The sequence below is a fragment of the Ictalurus punctatus genome, chromosome 15 (assembly GCF_001660625.3).
Source record: "Ictalurus punctatus breed USDA103 chromosome 15, Coco_2.0, whole genome shotgun sequence".
Classification (NCBI taxonomy): domain Eukaryota; kingdom Metazoa; phylum Chordata; class Actinopteri; order Siluriformes; family Ictaluridae; genus Ictalurus; species Ictalurus punctatus.
In genome coordinates, this window is record NC_030430.2 from 15,704,066 (window position 1) to 15,723,149 (window position 19,084).

The 19,084-nt window shown below is 38.2% G+C and overlaps 2 protein-coding genes across 8 annotated transcripts in view; one reads left to right on the forward strand and one right to left on the reverse strand.

Moving 5' to 3' along the window:
* Positions 1–19,084, reverse strand: part of sinup (siaz-interacting nuclear protein) — a 219,251-nt gene that overhangs the window by 33,632 nt on the left and 166,535 nt on the right. The gene's annotated exons all lie outside the window — the stretch shown is intronic.
* lamb2l (laminin, beta 2-like) overlaps positions 1–19,084 on the forward strand; it is a 53,346-nt gene that overhangs the window by 1,609 nt on the left and 32,653 nt on the right. Inside the window, exons 2-4 of one of the 2 annotated variants that reach the window (XM_017487669.3) lie at positions 4,868–4,944; positions 7,237–7,308; positions 18,896–19,062. In XM_017487669.3, the coding sequence (XP_017343158.1) occupies positions 7,278–7,308; positions 18,896–19,062 (198 nt within the window). In that variant the 5' untranslated portion in view covers positions 4,868–4,944; positions 7,237–7,277. The remainder of the gene's footprint in view (positions 1–4,867; positions 4,945–7,236; positions 7,309–18,895; positions 19,063–19,084) is intronic. The other variant, XM_017487668.3, reaches the window with a different exon arrangement.

Sequence of the window (19,084 nt, forward strand, 5' to 3'; positions counted from 1 at the left end):
CATCGTAGTTTATGCACGTCTTATTATCCAGTAAAAAACAATTATCCACCTCAATGAGCACATACGTTTTTATGTGCATTTTGGAAATTTTGTAATGTTAACTGATTCTAGGTCTAAAGATACAAAAGTTAAATCTATTTGATTTACTCTGTACAATGTATGTACATTTTATATTGTGCAATAAACTAGCTGCACAATAAAATGATAATGCCCCAGTTCATTGTTACAAAGTTGCATCAGTGTAGTTGGCTACTTTTTCTAAGTAGCTTGTAGTGTCGCTAGCTACTTTATCAAACACACACACACACACACACACACACACACAAACAAACAATCACTAGAGAGTGTGTTCAGTATGTTCATGTTCTTTGGAAAGGGTGTAATTGCATGTAGGATGTATCTATTTAATAACCAGGAAGTATGTACACCCATTTAAAGAAAAAGTTGTCAAAATATCCTGTCTGCCATCTATTTACCGGGTATTGTTTTCCTCTGTGGACAATATGGCATGTGATTTGAACCAGCAAACAAAAAGACAGTTTGGAATAAGCCATTCTGAGGTCTCTCTACTGATCTATGATTTATCTCATTCTTAACTGATGTAAATTTTGATGTAAGTCAGATTGACACCTGGTCTTAATTTACAGTGGCACTTAATTACAAACAATAAAAAAGGAGAGTTCAAAAAACACTACGGAATATAATATTAGAGGATATGACAATTAGAAGAATTAGGCTTTGTTTAGGTATTCACATATTCCCCACTTCCTGCCTAGCGCCATTTCTCTCTGGATGGCCTCTGGCCATGGTTACTAAAGTAGAATGAATGAATGTATTTTTTTGTTCTTCTTTCCAAGGTGTTATATCTTTTACATTATGAAAAGAGTATATTTATATCAGCAAAAATATTAACATTCTAGAAAACATATATATATAGTCTATAGACAGGTTCAGCATGGCTGATTGGGACTGACATGCTGTCAGAACTGTATTCAGTGAGTACTATACTCTGAGTCTAAGGCATTTTGTAGGGAATGCATGGAATTACAGTGTTCCAGAACATCATTCGTCACTTTTCCAAAAATTCCATGTAATATACCTCCTAAGAATGCATGTGTCTTTCATTTAAATCTATTAGAGTAGACAGCTTTAAAAAAAAAAAAAAAAAAAAAAGTTCAAAACTGAACATCAAGCAAAATCGTAGACTAGTCATCATACTAATTGCACTGGAATCCTAATGGACGTCTACTAGTTTGTAGTCACGTATAATGAGCTGATACTGGCTACCCAATTAGATTGTGTTGTTGAGATCCTGAAATGAGAACCACTCAACATGAAAAAGAGACTCAGAACGTATTGGTTACCGGGTGAATCATTATATCCACAGACACCTGCAGAAAATATTGCTAAACACAGCAGAGCATGTTATCTCCAGCCCTGTGCTCTGGATTGAATTGTGGATTCTAAGTAAAGCAGTTGAGCCAGGAAGTAAGGTGGTGTAAAGTTTGGTCTTGACTGCTGTTTGGTCATGTTCTCTGGAAGTAAAACACAACAAATGTGGTGAAAATTATTATTTCTTTGTGTCTTGTTACCTATTATTATATCCTTGTATAGATACGGCACTACAGAGACTGCAATGCAGAGCACAAAAACACATTTTATATAAGAATTTTCCAATTCCATAAACAAAATTCCTTTTATTTATTTATTTATTATTTATTTTAAAATTGGCCTCGAATGTGTGATATCTAGTCTGGAGGTTACAGAGCGCAGGCACATCTAATCAAGAGCTCAGGGACAATCAGAGACATGAATAAACATCCATTGTGCTATTTCCTGTGTCCAATCCTTTCTGTTGTTAGTTCACATTCTGCACGTCCCCATAACACTGTCTAAAACACTGCTTTCTACAAACAATACAGACATTTTGTTATTACCTAAGAGGTCTAGGTGCACTAGAAACAGCACCACCATGACACAGGGCATATTCATTTATTGTATAGGTTGGAGACAATTCCCTGATATTCTGTGCTAATAGTGGCTTGCGTGAAATTATACAACACAAAAGCTAGAATTGTAGCACATTATGTGCTTTCTTGTCATAGCAGTAAATAGGCAAAAGTAACAGTGTGTGACAATGTGACATATAGTTAGAAGGCTGGATTAGTATTGTGTTTTATTGTGTTTTTTTGACTACAGGGATGCTAATAGGAAAGTTATGTACCAGCGGGTATCAAAAGGGGATAACTAGATATAAAACTAGCCTTGTAATGAGATCAGTGAGATGTTTCATTATGTTATGCAAACACACACATATCTATTAATTATTTTATTATAATCCATTCATTCATTCAAAAAAAAGTTTCATTAATCTTCGAATGCCCTTTAAATAACCCTTGAATGCCCATATGCCCTCAAACATGGTGTGATAAGTCATTTAGAAAGAAAGACCTACTAAAAAGTTAGATATCTGCATGGATGCATGCAGATTGGGGATGTAACAGAGTACAAATGCATTATTTGGGTTGAAGAGATAATGTGTTCTAACCAGATACAAATACAGATACGAACAAGAAGCACACTATACTTCTTTTTTCCCCCAGAATGTTACACAGGGCATCTAGTTCATCAGGACAGGGATCCCACAAACAACAAAAGTCTAAAAGTTGCATCGCTTTTTACATATGTGCGGGCATAAAATTAAAATTACTCCGTACAGGATTTCGCAGAGTTTTTTTTTATTGTTGTGGCCAAAGAATGCTTGATTTTTCTGCAGCTTTTTTGAGTTTTTTGTGCTTTTTTTAACAAAAACTATGAATCGTCGAAATCGCAAGTGCATTTTGCACATGACGCACATGAATCAAAGAGGGCTTTGGCTGAATGTGCGTTGTGCGCGTTGTGATGATGTCACATGACTCTCATAGCCCCAAACTGCAGAAAATCCACGGTAATTTTGAAAAATAGCAAGCTCCTCTGAATATTGCAGAGTTGTTTGATTTTGTGTTCATTTCTGCGATTGCAAAAGCACAAAATCCTGGCGTTACTGTAAAATGGCGGTTCTTAGTGACTGCTTGGTTAGGGTTACGTTGGTTTAAATTTGGCTACTAGTTTATATTTGGAAATAGAACCAACTGAATTCATTAGAAAATATTGTGGGCAGGTATAAATAAAAATAATAACTGTGTGAGTGAGATTAAAACAGTCCTGCCCACATCGCTCAGTGAAGCCTGTATGAAGGTATGAAGTATGCTGACAGTTGTGGCATTTCTACCTCTTTTCTAGCTCTTTGCAGTGTTTTCAGGGGCATAGTAGTAAGGTTTATATTTAATTTAAAAAAGGAAAAAGGTTTAGGCCTTGCCCACTTTGGGTTCAAATCATATTTAATTTAAATAATATTTGAAGAATTGAACAGATACAGATAGTGACCTTGTGTTACATCCCCAATGAAAAAAAATGTTTTTTTTTTGTTTTTTTTGATCTCTCTCTCTCTCTCTCTCTCTCTCTCTCTCTCTCTCTCTCTCTCTTACACACATGCTCTATTTCTCTGCATGTGTGTTCAATACTTGAGGTAATTGAATAAATTGAAAATGGAATGCAGTTGAAGGCTACAGTATTCCTTATCACTCTGACACACTGTGTGTTGCTCATAGTGGCAGAGGAAGTTGATATCACACACTGAATTTCAGAATCAGAATGAGGAAGTACTGCATTTGTAAGGTGTAATATGTCTTGGAGACCACGGGCTTATGCATGATTTGAAGTGTTTTATTGAGCTGAAACCAGGGCAATGTTTGGGAAAAATTTCAGAGTTTTCTCATTAACCAAGTGTTGCGTGACGGAGCTATTCAGTTTTGGAGGGACAGTTCATGTGCATGGGGTCATCTATCATAGGACTTTTGGTATAATATTAGTGTGTAGAGGTACACACACACACACACACACACACACAGATATATACAGTATATACTAGCATCTCAAAAGTAAAAGTACATTTATTTAAACATATTTGAAATAATTTGAAATAAAGTTATTTTTGTAAATACAGTTGTTTTTTTAAAACACAACACTACCGTATTGCTGGCAGCTTGCTAGGAGACCTATTCTTGTGATACAAGTCACGTTGATATGATATTTTTGTCATATTGCTCACCCCCAGGCTATGCTAGCAACTTTTTAATCAAAGACAGTGCATCTGTAGCCAGTGCATCTGTAGAGTTATTGTTTTTTTTGTTTTTTTTAAATTAATGAACCATTGAATAAAACGATTGCTCAATTATTCAGTCATGTTTTCATTGTCAAAACATTGTCAAAATACAATTGTCAAAATATTATTTTTAAGAAGCATTTAAGTCCATATTAGCATATAGACTTTGTGGATTTTTCACTTTAGGATCTTTTATAGAATTACGTTAAACTTCCAATTGCACATAATGATGAATGTAATTGGTTCATTCATTTTATACTATCAAACATTTGTACATGACCATCATGTCATCTCCACTATTATTTGGAGGAAAGAGTGGCCATGGGGTCCTGGGGAAGACCATGGCAATGTTTCCCTCCCTGCTTCACCCCTAACCAGCCTGAACCGTGGCCAAATAATAGACAAGTGCATTCCCTCTGCCTAGAGACCAGCTCGCCCTTTTTCAACAGGATCTTTTTTTTTTCAAACTGACAGGCACATTTGAATAAGAATCACTCTCCAATCAGCCCATTGCTGCAGTGACATGGGGAAAGGCAGGGGGGTCATGACTCCAGCCTTCCTGATTGGTCATTGGTGACCGTTCAGTTTTTACACCTCAAAAGCCAGTTGTGGTTCCCGTTATTCACGCACCCACTCTTTCTTCCTCTGTCCCTTTCCATCTAGCCACACACACTGAAGTGAAATTTCCACGCGAGAGAAGGTCTCCTCTGTGCAGAGGGATTTTTTTCACATTGCCTTGCGTGAGTAGTATAACTTTTCTCTATCTGATTCTTTAGATAATGAGCCAGTGTGCTGCTTTTGCTAGACTACACATATGCAGATGCTCAGTTCGGCATTGCAGGTACACTGTCCCAGATATCCAGATAGTTTTGAATCTGTGCCGTAATTCCTATAGCTGGTAGTTCTGTAAAATCTCAAAAATCTTTATTTTTTTTGTCTTTCTGTTTTTGCTAGAAATGGTATATTTTGACTATATGAGTATAAAATGCATTTTTGTTCTGAACTTGGTGTCTAATAAAATTAAGATGATTTTTTGATCATAAAAACTGTAATTATCTTTTAGTTTCCAATGTGAAGTGCCGATGTTATGGTATCTCTGTTTTGGACAATTGACCCCAATAGTTGGCAAAGTTCCTCTTGATTTTCTAGTGAACTGTTTTGTTTCTTTCTACATTAGGATTAATCCATCATCATCATCAAAGTGAAACTCATACAACTGTGTTAACAGATGTGTGTTAGTGCTGTGGTTAGCTAGGACTACTGTTGCTGTTAATAGTGTGGGAAATGCTGGAGGTGTTATTGTATAGAGGAGCACACTCATCCATTAGGATGAAGAGGCTGCAGCAGTGCTGTTTGGGAGCTGGCGGTGCTCCTCTGGAGAGCCCGGCTTTTCATCGCACGACCTCACAGCATGCTTGCCTCGCAGCAAGACCACCGTCATGGCCCTCTTTCATTTCTGCTTCTTCTTTTGTCATTAATGGATTAGTGTAACAAAAATGTTCTTGTATTCAAAGAGTGGTAATGATGTGTACACAAATCGTGTGCTTAGAGAGTGTTCTTTTAGTGTTAGTGCAAAGCCAATGGTAGTTACAATGTTTACAACTGACGCAACTGATATGCCTGAACTGCTCCCAGTTCTGCCTTATTAAGTGTCAGTCTGGGGCCATTTTAAAAACTTTAAAGCAAATGAGCATTACATAAAAAAAAATATATATATATATATATATATATATATATATATATATATATATATATATATATATGTATGTATTTTTTAACAACAAATAATGGGCTTGGTTTATCAATCCTATAGCAATGTTGTGTGTAAAAATGTTTGTAAGCCAAACAAACAGGTTTGGTCGTTGTTTCATACTGAAGTGTGCATGTTGATAAATGCCAATCATGCATTAATTACCCAGCGCATTCATGGCACAGCTGATTTTGATTTAGTGACATGCATAAAAGGCAATGCTCACATACGAAATGATGCAGAATGAATGAAAGAGCACCTCCTAAGCATGTCGTGCACTGCATGTTCCAGGAAAGCAGTTCAGCTGGTGTAGCACTTTGTCTGTCGTAAACACAGACAAATTTTCCATCTTTTAGAGGGTGCCATTTGTTTTCTATTAATTTAATAGCTAGTGTTGTTAGTCTTCATTTATGGATGTTATTGGATTACTTTCTTTGTAAACCGTAATATGAAATCACGAATTTCACAAACTTTTGTGTGTGTAATTGAAATAAATAACGGAATTCAACTTAATGTGTATAGGAAATTGCAGTATCTCAGGCCAGTTATATGATTTCAAGCCCATCAGTTGAGGGCCACATTAGTGCACCTCCTCAAATTCAAACTCAGGAGAGTCCAGCCTTTTCAGGAATACCATATTTTTTGTGTAAAAGCTCCTGCAAATTTTACAAATACATGCATTTGTCTTCTGTTTGATAAACGAGCACAGATGTTCCCAATTAATTCAAAAACTGTGAGGATGGTTGCTTTAAATAGAAGGTTAATGCTATATTGATCGTGTTACAGACACAAAGTGGTGTTTTAGGTTACATGGAAACAGAAATGCTGTAACATGCTCTAGGGAGGAGTTCACTGTTATCTTTCGCTGACTTTTTTTGTGATTGTTGTGGCCAAAATTTGCGAAGCTTTTTTGAGTTTTCTGCTTTTTCGCAGAAAACTATTTGAATTGGCGAAATCGCAATTGCACAAAATAGTTTTGTACGGTCTTTCGCAGTGTTGTTTGTTGGTAAATGAGTCTTTTTAACTGTACTCATGTTTGAAACATATGAATTGAAGAGGGCTTTGACTGAATGCGCATTGTGATGATGTCACATGATGTTTCTTGGCCCAAATCTGAGGAAAATCTGTGGTAATTTTGAAAAAGTGCACGCTCGGCTGAATATTGTGTAGTTTGCCTGATATTGCTTGAATTTCTGCAATCACAAAATCCTGTAGGGACTGACATATTTTACAATATACATATATAAATTTTCTTTTATAATATCCTTTCGTTTCATTTCAGGCCTCTGGATAGGTGTCTGCTCTGTTTGCTTGACAGCCATCATGGCCAGATGTCTGGGTCTCCTCGTTCTAGGTGAGTTGTAGATTTGTGTACAACATGTAATATGATGATGGCTTCACTACCAAAAGTTTAACCACAGCTTAAGAGGACTGATTGCGGATGACAATGCTGCAACGATTTTTCGAATGCGACTCTCCTGTGAACTGAGAGGAAAATAAGCTTCTTATGAAAAGAAAAGGTTCATACACGCTGAGACCTATCCACTTCCCTCCAAGCCAGATCACCTTGACTGTCTGTCGTGTGAGAGCCTTTTTCAAACACAGAACAGCCCAGGCAGTTAACAGAACTGGCAAACACAACCTGCCTCTCACCTTTCTGTAATGTCGCCGCCTCAATTTGCTCTGCTCCCGACACAAAGGCTGCATGTTCTCGTATGAAAAGCAATCAGGAGAATTGTGTGTGTGTGTGTCTCTCTCTCTCTCTCTCTCTCTTTCTCTCTCCCTCTCTTTCTCTTTGCTGGATGATGAAAGGTGTGTTGTTACAGAAGTAAAACAGTCCACATGCAAGCACTTTTGTGAACATATTCTATCAGAGTTTGTTTAAGTGAATAGACTTTTGCTGTGTCAAACACTGAAACGTTCTCATAACACTATACATAGGTATCTTTCTGATGTTAGGGCAAGCACTCACTAGTTTTATGATGTCATGGCTCTTGCTTAAGTCTTTGATGTTTTACAACACATGCAATCTTTATAAGCACTCGATTCGTAGATTACAATTTTTTCTCCCACATATATCTTTGTAAAACATATCTTTGTTGTGTCTAATGTACAACCACAATTACAAAAAGTTGGGACGCTGCGTAAAATCTAAATAAAAACAGAATGCGATGCTCTGCAAATCTTATAAACCCATATGTTATTCACAAGAGAACACAGAAAACATATTAAATTAGTATAAGTACCATTTTAAGAAAAAAATAAGGTAATTTTGAATTTGGTGGCCACAACAGGTCTCAAAAAATTTGGGACGGAGGCAACAAAAGGCTGGAAAAGTAAGTGTTACTAAAAAGAAACAGCTGGAGGAACATTTTGCAACTAATTAGGTTAATTGGCAACAGGTCAGTAACAAGATTGGGTATAAAAAGTGTATCTTAGAAGTAAAGATGGGATAGAATCTGGATGGAAGCATATGTTGCTCTAAAACTGTATATACTTTTCAGCATTGATGGTGCGTTTCCAGATGTGCAAGCTGCCCATTCCATAGGCACTAATGCACACCCATAGTATCAGAGATGCAGGCTTTTGGACTGAGCACTGATAAAAAGCCGGACGGTCCCTCTCCTCTTTAGTCCACTTCAGTTTAGAGGACCTGGCATCCATGGTTTCCAAGAAGAATTTAAAATTTCGATTCATCTGACCACAGAACACTTTTCCACGTTGACTCAGTCCATTTTAAATGAGCTTTGGCCCAGAGACGATGGCTGCGTTTCTGGATCATGTTCACATACGGTGAACTTTTTGATTTGCCATAGTATTTTTGTTTTGTTAACGTGTTCTGCAGTTATGGGCCAACGTAGTCTCCCTTCCCTATTTATGTCCCCATGTGCCGTCACAGTAATCTCTTCTTTCCCAAACATAGCAGGAGTTTGCTTGGGGTTAGAATCAGCTTAACCCTCTGGACCTGCAGTGTAAAAAGCAGCTACTTTCATTAGAAGTCTATGGTGTTACAGATTTTTAAGCAACACTGTAGATAATAACAAACAACCTGCTTTTACTGAGCAAAAGGAACACAACGGGACGTGACATACTATAAGGAGCAAGAAGATAAAATAGTGTAAAGGACGTGGGGGCAATTGGGAGGGAATGAGGAGGGGCAGTCAAAACTTCTTTTCATGAGAGAAAAAGGATTCAAATAAAATAGATACAAGGGGGGAACTATTGCTTAGTCTTTAGTACGTTTGTCATATACTTCCATGGTTGGGGGCTCGATTCCCACCTCTGCTTTCCGCGTATGGAGTTTGCATATTCTCCCCGTGCTTCGTGGGTTTCCTCCAGGTACTCAGGTTTCCTCCCCCATGCAAAGAAATGGGCTGATTGGCATTTCTCAATTGTCTGTAGTATGTGAATAGGTGTGTGAGGATAGGCCCCTGGGATAGGCTCCAGGATTTCTGTGACCCTATGTAGAATAAGCGGTACAGAAAATGGAGGGATGGTTCATAGACGCTAGAGTATCACTGCCTTAAAGATATTATAAACAAAATGCCAAGAGACCACAAGCTCTGAACTTGAATTTAGACTTCCAGTGTTTCATACCAGCAATAATCAAAATCCATCATTATCAAAGTTTAAGTTATTATTGAGTTTTTATAGCTATTAGCCTGTTTGACTGAGCACTTGAATTGAATGTGTTTTATCCGAACCTCAATAACTCAATAGCAATTAGGCCTACGAATAATATCAACTTGGACGTAATGTTTCAGTTGATGTAAGGTTGATAGCTCTATGTTTCTAATAAATAGACAGAATATGATTGTACACATTTAAATGATGTTCATGAAATAAATATGTACTGAGGGGATCTGTAGAATTTACAGTTAAAGGGGTCCCTGGCTACAAAAAGTTTAAGAAGCCCTGAAAAAAGAAATTATTATTTAAAAGGTGAATTTTTTCCCCCACACACACACATGCAAAGTCTCTTGTCTTCAGAAGGCAAGCAGTGGTAGTTTTGAGTCAAGGGTAAATCTATCCTTGTAGTAGTTATTCTCTATATTTAGAGTAACCTGCTGACCTTAAATATTGGCACCTACCAAATATGAACAAAATTTGGCTAACTCAGGGTCAGATTGGTTGATTTACCAACCATATTAATGGGTAGTCTGGTGGCTTAGTGGTTAGCACATTTTCCCTCCGGGGCTGGGGATTTCGAATCCCGCCTCTGCTCTCTGTGTGGAGTTTGCATGTTCTCCCTGTGGTTTGGGGGTTTCCTCCAGGTACTCTAGTTTCATCCCCCAGTTCAAAGACATGCATTGTAGGCTGATTGTCATATCTAAATTCTCCATGGTGTGTGTACGGGTGTGTGATTGTGCTCTGTGATGGGTTGGAACTCTGTCCAGGCTGTGCCCTGAGTCCCCTGGGATAAGCTCCAGGCTCCTCCACAGGCTCCTCTCTGTGCAGGATAAGTGGTACGAAAATGGATGGCTTAATGGGTAGTCTTACAGTGCTGTTCATCTGCCTCATAGTGCCGGGGTCCTGGGTTCTATTCTAAGCATAAGTTACTATCTGTGTGGAGTTTCACATGTTCACGTAGGGTTTTTACATGTTCATGTAGGGTTTATCCAGTTTTATCCTATTGTCCAAATACATGTCAGTAGGTGGATTAGTTACGCTAGATTGCCCATAGATGTGAGTGTGTTTGTACATGTTACCCCGTGTTGGACTGGCTATGCCATTCAGGGTGACTTCTCCCATCTTGCACCTAGTGCTACCAAGATAAGCTCTGGATCCCCCATAACCCTGATCAGGAACGTGGTTATTGGTGAAGAATGAAAAATGTAATGATGAAAAGTATCTTTTGTAGTATATCTCCTTTCATTGTGTATTTTCATCATTTAGCTCGTCCGTTATCCCAGTGGATTACACGCTTTATCTATTTTCACCTCAGTAGGCCAAATGTAGCAACTCATAACTCATTGATGGTGTGTAAAGATGAGTCATATAGTGACAGAACCGTTAGCATCACAGAAATGAATAGTACACTATTCAAACACAACAGTGTGTAACAAACACATAATTTTCATTTGATATCATTTGACATTAGGCTGTCATGTGTTTTATAAATTCAGCATGCCATTAAATTGCACACGCTTATATGCCTACACAAAGGCAGAGTAATGAATTGTTGTATTTAGAATTTGGATAACAACTAACCATTGAAGCAGGTGAACTACAAAGTTAATTTCAAGTCCTGATCACTTGACCTAATACTTAGTAATAATGAATAAAATATTAATTACCAGCAATGATCTACTGTATGATCACTACTTCCTGTCTTCCAGAACCACCTGTTTTGTTGTTGCTCTTTATCACCTGGTTATTTCTCCTGTGGTTTTATAATAGCAGGTAATGGAAAGTAATATATAAGCAAGTATTCGGAAACAGTATGATATATAATTTCACCTTTTTCTCTTCTTCTCTGTACTTTTTATATCTCATGTGTCATTACATCTGATTCACACTGTCTACACAGTGATAACAAGAGGCTCCATTATAAATCCTTCCGGTTTTATTCTTCATAATAACGGTCTATGATAATTTAAGCAGTCTGGAATAAAACCAAAAGCATCTACTTTACGACTTTGTGTTTTAATTAAGATATTAAAACACAAGGGAGATGAAAGATGGCTTGGTTAGAAAAATCTTCCCCCGTGATGTGAATGTTTTTCTTTTGCATTTCTTAGGTTATCCATTGTTTTCTCAGGAATTTGCTTGTAATCCTAATGGAGATTGATTACAGGGTCTTGTGATAGTCCTTACCCAAAGGCTTGCCATGACACTGGCAGCAGCTTATTATCTGGAACTCATGAGTGTGTGCTCACTTCCTTTCACCTGCACCAGCCTGAGTCAGGAAGAACACTCTAAACATATTAATGTTTGTCCAAGGAAGGTCATCCAAGAGAGTCTGAGGGTGTGTGTGTGTGTGTGTGTGTGTGTGTGTGTGTGTGTGTGTGTGCGTGTGTACATGTGTGTGCTTTCCTGTTTTCCTGTGGGTCTGTTAAGAGTCAAAGCAATTAAGCAGGGTTACCGCTATATCAGATGTTCTGATTTGTGGTCTCCTATTAAATTTTAGGCCACACTGCTTAGGTGCATTAAGAAGTTTGTATTAGATTGTATTGTATTGTATTAATTTCATTGATATTCATCCATCCATTTTCCATATCGATTATCATACACAGGGTCATGGGGAAGCCTGTAGCCTATCCCAGGGAAGTTGGGGCACAAGGCAGGAGACACCTTGGACAGGGTCCCGCCGCAAGGCACAATCACACACACACATTCACACACTACAGACAATTTGTAAATGGCAATCAGCCTAAAGGCTGGGGGAGGAAACTGGAGTAATTGGAGGAAACCCCCAAAGCACAGGGGGAACATGCAAGCTCCGCACACAAAGGGCGGAGGCGGGATTCAAACCCAAAACCCCAACTAAGCCCGCCTTCAGTGATATGCATTCATTCATTTACCACTTCAGTAACCACTTCATCCTGGTCGGGGTTGCAGTGGATTTAAAGCAGGAATGCACCCTGGATGGGTTGATAGACCATCACAGGGCTCCATGCACACACATATTCATACATGGGGGAATATAGCTTAGGCAACCTTTTTTGGGCAGTGGGAGGAAACCAGAAAATGCAGAAGAAACACACCTGGACATGGAGAGAACGTGCATAACTAGACAGTAAAACAATCTCGAACCCGGGACGCTAGAGGTGTGAGGTGGCAATGCTAAACACTTTATTCTCTTTGGGCACAATCCATTTGTTTTAACCTGATGGTCAGGGCCTCTGTTGACATCCTATAGCACAACCCAGTGCGTGTGAGGACTAGCCCTCTTCATGCTCAGTACGGCATTCCACAAATAAAGAAAGGGCTGTTTGGAAGCAGTTATTGATATTCTGACACCTGGAATGTTTGTTGTAATGAATATCATTTTCCTTAATTTGCCTGCATACTTGCCATAGTGCTGCTTTGTCCAGATGCAAGGCTTCTTTATCTGCTGTTACTTTAATGGGATAATGGGATAATTTGTTGTTTGTGCGCCTTTGACCTGCAATCAGACAGGTGCTCCTGGACAAGACCATGTAGCTGTAACTGTGTGTGTATGCATGTAGTTATGAGTATAGAGCAGAGTTTCCGTTATATAAATACCGGTTTTTGACCATTAAAAATATTAAATGTCAGATAAAATAAAAACTGTCAGACACAATGTCCGGTAAAAATATTAACACGAAGCAGACATACGTTAGACGAACACACCGTAATAAGGTTGTATTAAAACCAGGCTGATGCGCATCTCAAGCTGCAGAGAAACACTGGACACATTTGATTTCATTTCGGCAGCAGAATGCTTCTTTGGCATGAAAAATCGCAGAAAAGAGAAACAAACTAGCATGGGAAATTATGTTTTTTGTTATTTTAATATTGGTTTGTAAATGATAATGTATATGGCAAACTGAAGTTTAACGTTTTTGTTTTGAAGGACCGTTTTATTAGACGCTAATTCCACGACTGCCATTTGTTATTTTGAATAGTGTTGAAAAGAAAACGTAATCATTTGACTTGACTGTTTTGTTGTTATTAATATATTGCTGTAAAACATCTCAGTTGGGTCGGGCATGAGGAGGCGGGAAGCCATGGATAACTCAAAAAAAAATTTATTCTCTATATTTTTACTTTCGATTTTCAGCTGACTCATTCAAGGACACACACACACGTCTGGTTGTCTCTCTCTCTCTCTCTCTCGTTTTTTACAGGAAGCACTGAAAGTACAAACAGACACACAAGTAAACTCGGGATAATCCAACACATGTCAGAATCACGCTTTACCTGCCGGTTCGACCCGCTACCTCTCCATCCACAACTGATGTTCGACCACACCCCCACCACCACAATCACATATACTATGCATAGTCCAAAATGTTTCAAAATGTTTTATTTTTTATTTTACAAAAGCTTCAAGTGCAGTTAATTATTTATCACGCTATACGTGCAAATTGACGACTGCTTGTAGCCACTGGCCGCGTCCGAAACCGCATACTTACCTACTATATAGTAGCCAAAATAGATGTATTTCGCCTACTATATTGTAGGTAAGTACGCGGTTTCAGATGCAGCCGCGTTCTCTTGTTTGCCGTCAAACAGTTGTGCACTGCTTGCGTGTATGTGTCATGTCGCAAAATGTGGTGAAAGCAGAACTTCTTTGATTGTTTCCTTCCTTTTCATGTCTTAACTATTCTCATGTGTTTTCATTTTCCTGATTGATTGGTGATCGATTTAAGTTGCCTGTTTTTCTTCCTCAGTTGCTGGAGCATTAATTCTAGTCAGGCCATGTTTGTATTTGGCTGTTCATGGTTGTTATTGGTTTTTATGTACTGTATTTTGATTATTTAGCAGTTCTACTAAGGGTTTATTTTTTAGTTCCTATGTTTCTGATAATGCCGGTTCCTAGTGTGTCTTCCTTCGTGTTTGTTTTCCTGAGCCTGTTTCCCTGAGCCGGTTTCCCTGAATCTGTTCCCGATGTCCGTCAATAAATCAAGAAGTTCCCTATTTGCATCCGCCTCCATGGGCCCACATCATGACAGTAATATTGGATTTTCCTCAAAAAATAAATGACCAAGTATAATATTTGTGTCTTATTTGTTTAATTGGGATCTCTTTGTCTACTTATATATTAAATTCTAAAGGGTTCACAAATTTTCAAGCACCACTGTACAATACTTGTGAGCTATTTTATACGTAGAGTATGCTCTGTGTTTTTCTGTTGTGTTGATTTTACAGTGTGCAGGTAAGGAATGTGTCGAAGCACAATAATAGGCTTCAAGATAACATAGCATGCTTTTGATTACCTCTCCGGTAAAAGGCACACATGCAAATAGACAGGTGCATTATCACATTCCCTGTCTTGCCAGTCTGAACACGAGAAACTGTGTTGTGGAATTGTTAAACACATCCTTTGTCAGAGGAAGACTGTTGTGGTGCATGCATCACAAGCCGAAAGTAAGCATCATTCGCTGGTGTGTGTGTGTGGCCTGTGAAGCCTATGAAAATCCTTTAGGCAACAAGCCTGTAATTATCCAACCTAAATTCACAGCAAACTACTGCAAAACACACCTTTTCACAACACACACGTTTTTTAACCATGAAGGCGTTTTCCGCGCTTGTATTTTATTTTTACTTATTGCGTTGGTAGTTATTTACAGGAATTTCACCTGAGGAATTTCACCTTACTCTCAATCTCTTACTTGGGTTTAGATGAACATTTTGACACATGTTTACACCCTCACTGAACCTTTTCTAGAACGTTTATAACCCCCATTAGTGTAGTATCTGTGACTTGGACTAGGACTAGTGGCAAAGTTTTTTTGTTTGTTTTTTTTTAACCTTGCCTGTATTAGATGTGAGTGGAGGAAGGAGAAGGGGGAATTAGGGGGAGCTCAAATCCAGTGAAAAGCCCTTACATTTGCATCTCGTGCCCCAATGACTCTCAGGTATTCATACTACCCAGGCCATTTTCTGCCCTGTTGCTTCCATGACTGTTTGCGCAAGGAGAGTCCGATGTGTGCATTGCTGCATTCCAAAGGTCAGAGATTTTTATTCGAGCATTAGGGGTTTATTGTACACTAAGATACTGAGAGTTAGCATTACAGCTCTTTTAGTTTCTCACTAGCTTAGAAACTGCACTTTAGTTTCACACCGTGCCTTATTGTTATCCGGTGGAATCTGTGGAATGTATTCCAGCTAAATTGATATCTGAGAATGGGCAGGTCTCAGCTATTCAGGTATATTTGTAATACATGAGTGGGTTATTGAATCATTTACCATGACTTCAATCAGTGTGTTTGTGAGTGTGTACAATTCCCTCTGAATCTATTGGAACGGCAAGGCCAATTAATTTTTTTTCTCTAGACATTTGGGTTTGAGATCAAAAGATGAATATGAGAAGAGAGTTCAGACATTCAGCTTTTATTTTCTGGGATTTATATGTAGATGTGTTAAACAACATATAACATAGCACATTTTGTATCAGACCACCCAATTTGTAGGTGAGCAAAAATATTGGAACATGAGACTGACAGGTGTTTCTTGTTACCCAGTTGTGTCCTGTTAGATTGCTTGTTTAAACAATTAATAGCTCTGAATTACTGTTGGGTTTGGCCTTTAGTTTCACCTGTGAAGACTGCATTTGTTGTTAAAAAAGGATAAGCCAACATGAAGACCAGAGAGCTGTGTATGGGAGAAAAGCAAGCCATTTTGAAGTTGAGAAAAGAGGGAAAATCAGTCAGAGGCATTGGTCATGGCCAATACAACAATTTGGAATGTCCTGAAAGAAAGAGTTACCTTTTAATACTTAACCATCAATGGCTATGGTTTGCTTCATACTGGCACTTAATGTTACCACTTTTGACTAGCACCATAGAGTCTGAACAGATGAAATGTATTTATTGTGAATTTGACAGGGAAGAATAAATGCAAACTTTTCTGTTATATAAATAAAATGAAAAGTCTTTGATAGTTATACATTTTCTTAAATAATGTCATTAGCCCTGTAGCTAGTAGTCTGGTCTGATGAGCTGTCCATCTTTAATAATATACATAATTACATGCATGTGATTAGATCATCTGCACCAGAGGATCTGTTACAGAAGCTGTGTTGGCTCATGTTTAGAAAACTAAATTTGATGAACTACAGCTAAGTTTTTCGTTTATATGTATAGTTTCCACTGAAATACTTTGTAGGGCTTGTATCGTGACAGCAGTCTACTAGTTGCCGATCCCTGCCCTATACATTAATATAATAACACTTAATAATATTAAAACATCATAATTGCAGCAAAATCACTATGTATCTGTCTTATATCTTTAATTATTTTAGCAGCAAGTGCTTGGCCATGGTATTAGATTAGCTCTACTCACGATTAAGCTCTACCTGGGGGTTTAGATTTGTCCATTATTGGAACCTTTCCAGTAAGAGGCTACATCGGATCTTATACTATTCAGTTACCGTAAATGTTTTCCAACATTTTTCATATCATTTCCCTTTTCCATCTTCCATATTATCCTTGCTCAAGATGGCATTGTGTAGCTCCTCACCGTTTGGTAAATTAGCCCAGTTTTGTAACAGTTGTAAACACCTGAGCTGCACTAGTATCACTGAGCAGTGTGTATCCAGTGTCTTACCATTGCATTGTTAGGTTTGTGGAACAGTGCCAGGTATTGTGGAGTCGGTATTGTGGAAAAATGTGATACTGTCACCTGGGTGGAACCGTTAACAGGGACTGTGTAGTGTGTACTGTATTGCGTCATCTCCCTTAAGCAACTCACCTTCCCTACATTGATAAAGTATTAGTCAATGATCTAGCTCAATATTCATTACCCATGAAAATATAGACTCTGTGCTACAATTTAACTACAAAACATAATGAATAGTACAAAATGTTTTAAGCGAAACATGGTTCCTGAAACAAGACAATAATCCAAAACAAGGCAAAATCATCAGAAAAGACATTTGTTTGACAACTCCAAAAGAGACTGGTGGCATAGTTAAAGCAGATACTGTATATCAAGAAGATTTGAGTGAATATTGGCCAAGCGATCTGACTAAGAAGATCCAAAAGCTGATCATAAAATACAAAAGAGGTTGGATTCAGATTCAGAAAGGGTGTTGCAGACTTTTATTTTAGTTCTAATATAATGATAATGACTCGTTATTGGCATGTATACATTACAGCACAGTTAAATTCTTTTCTTCGCATACCCTAGCAATCCAGGAAGTTGGGATCAGAGTGCAGGGTCAGCCATGATACAGTGCCCCTGGAGCAGAGGGGGTTAAGGGCCTTGCTCAGGGGCCCAACAGTGGCAGCTTGGCAGCGCCCAACCTCCAACCTTCTGATCAGTAACTCAAAGCCTTAAACACTAAGCCACCATAATTGGACATTTTTGTTACTTCTGAAACTTCCTGAAACCAGTCCGTGAAACTTTTGTGCATGCAAACGTATTACTTAACTGTTGATGTATTTACACATTTCTACAATGTTTGATAAAACAAGGTTTTAGAATAGAACCCTGGAACTTTCTGCCTTCTTCTGCATACATGAGCTCACAGAAGACCACCATTGGCTCGTGTTGCTGTGATTGACAGGGGCAGATAGTATGCCATCCCTCTCGTGTAGAGAGCACAGCCAGTTTTGCTTCCTTGGCTCTCAGATGACTGTGCCCTCATCGGGATTTGAACTCGCTTTCTCATAACAATAGGATATATGCCATATGCTCTTTTTCTGTTCTTGCAAGCACACAGTGCATTTCTTTATGAAAGGCATTTTAGTTTACTTAATATACATATGATTTGATGTACATTTTTCAGTGATTTTATAACACAGTTTGAACAAACACTTTTTAGCAAAACATTTTTGTGTTGCCTGATATAGTTACTACGTGAATTAGAAGTCAATCGATAGTGGATTTTACAGATAACTAAGTTGGGCAGTACCTGCAGATTATTACAAAAATAAACAGTACTGAGTCTACAATGAATATGTACTGTACTTTTTTAAATGAAATAAATATATTAATAGTAATATATATTAACAATTAATAAATATTAAAGTAAATAAAAGATATACATCCAAATAACAAATAAATATAGAGACATTCAAAATGAATCACGAAACACTTCAAATGACACAACAAAATTAGTCCATGATACTTTTTTAATTCGCCTCTAGAGGCCGCTCTCGTACTGTATAATGACAGTGAACCCTTCTCAGTCACTCTTGCATCGGATGCAACGGGGGACAACCATCAGTGTGGATTTTTGCTTATAACCGATAGTTCCAATCAATCGGTCGACCTCTAATGTGAATGATTTGTTTCTCTCTCTGTAGCTCTCCATAGTTTGGCACAGGAGCCGTCAGGCCCACATGGCTGCACAGACGGAAGCTGTTATCCAGCTACAGGGAACCTCCTCATTGGGCGAGCTGTTAACCTGTCCAGCACCTCCACCTGCGGCTTGGAAACACCTGAGAAATACTGCATTGTTAGCCACCTGCAGGTAATCTCACCTGGAGTACATT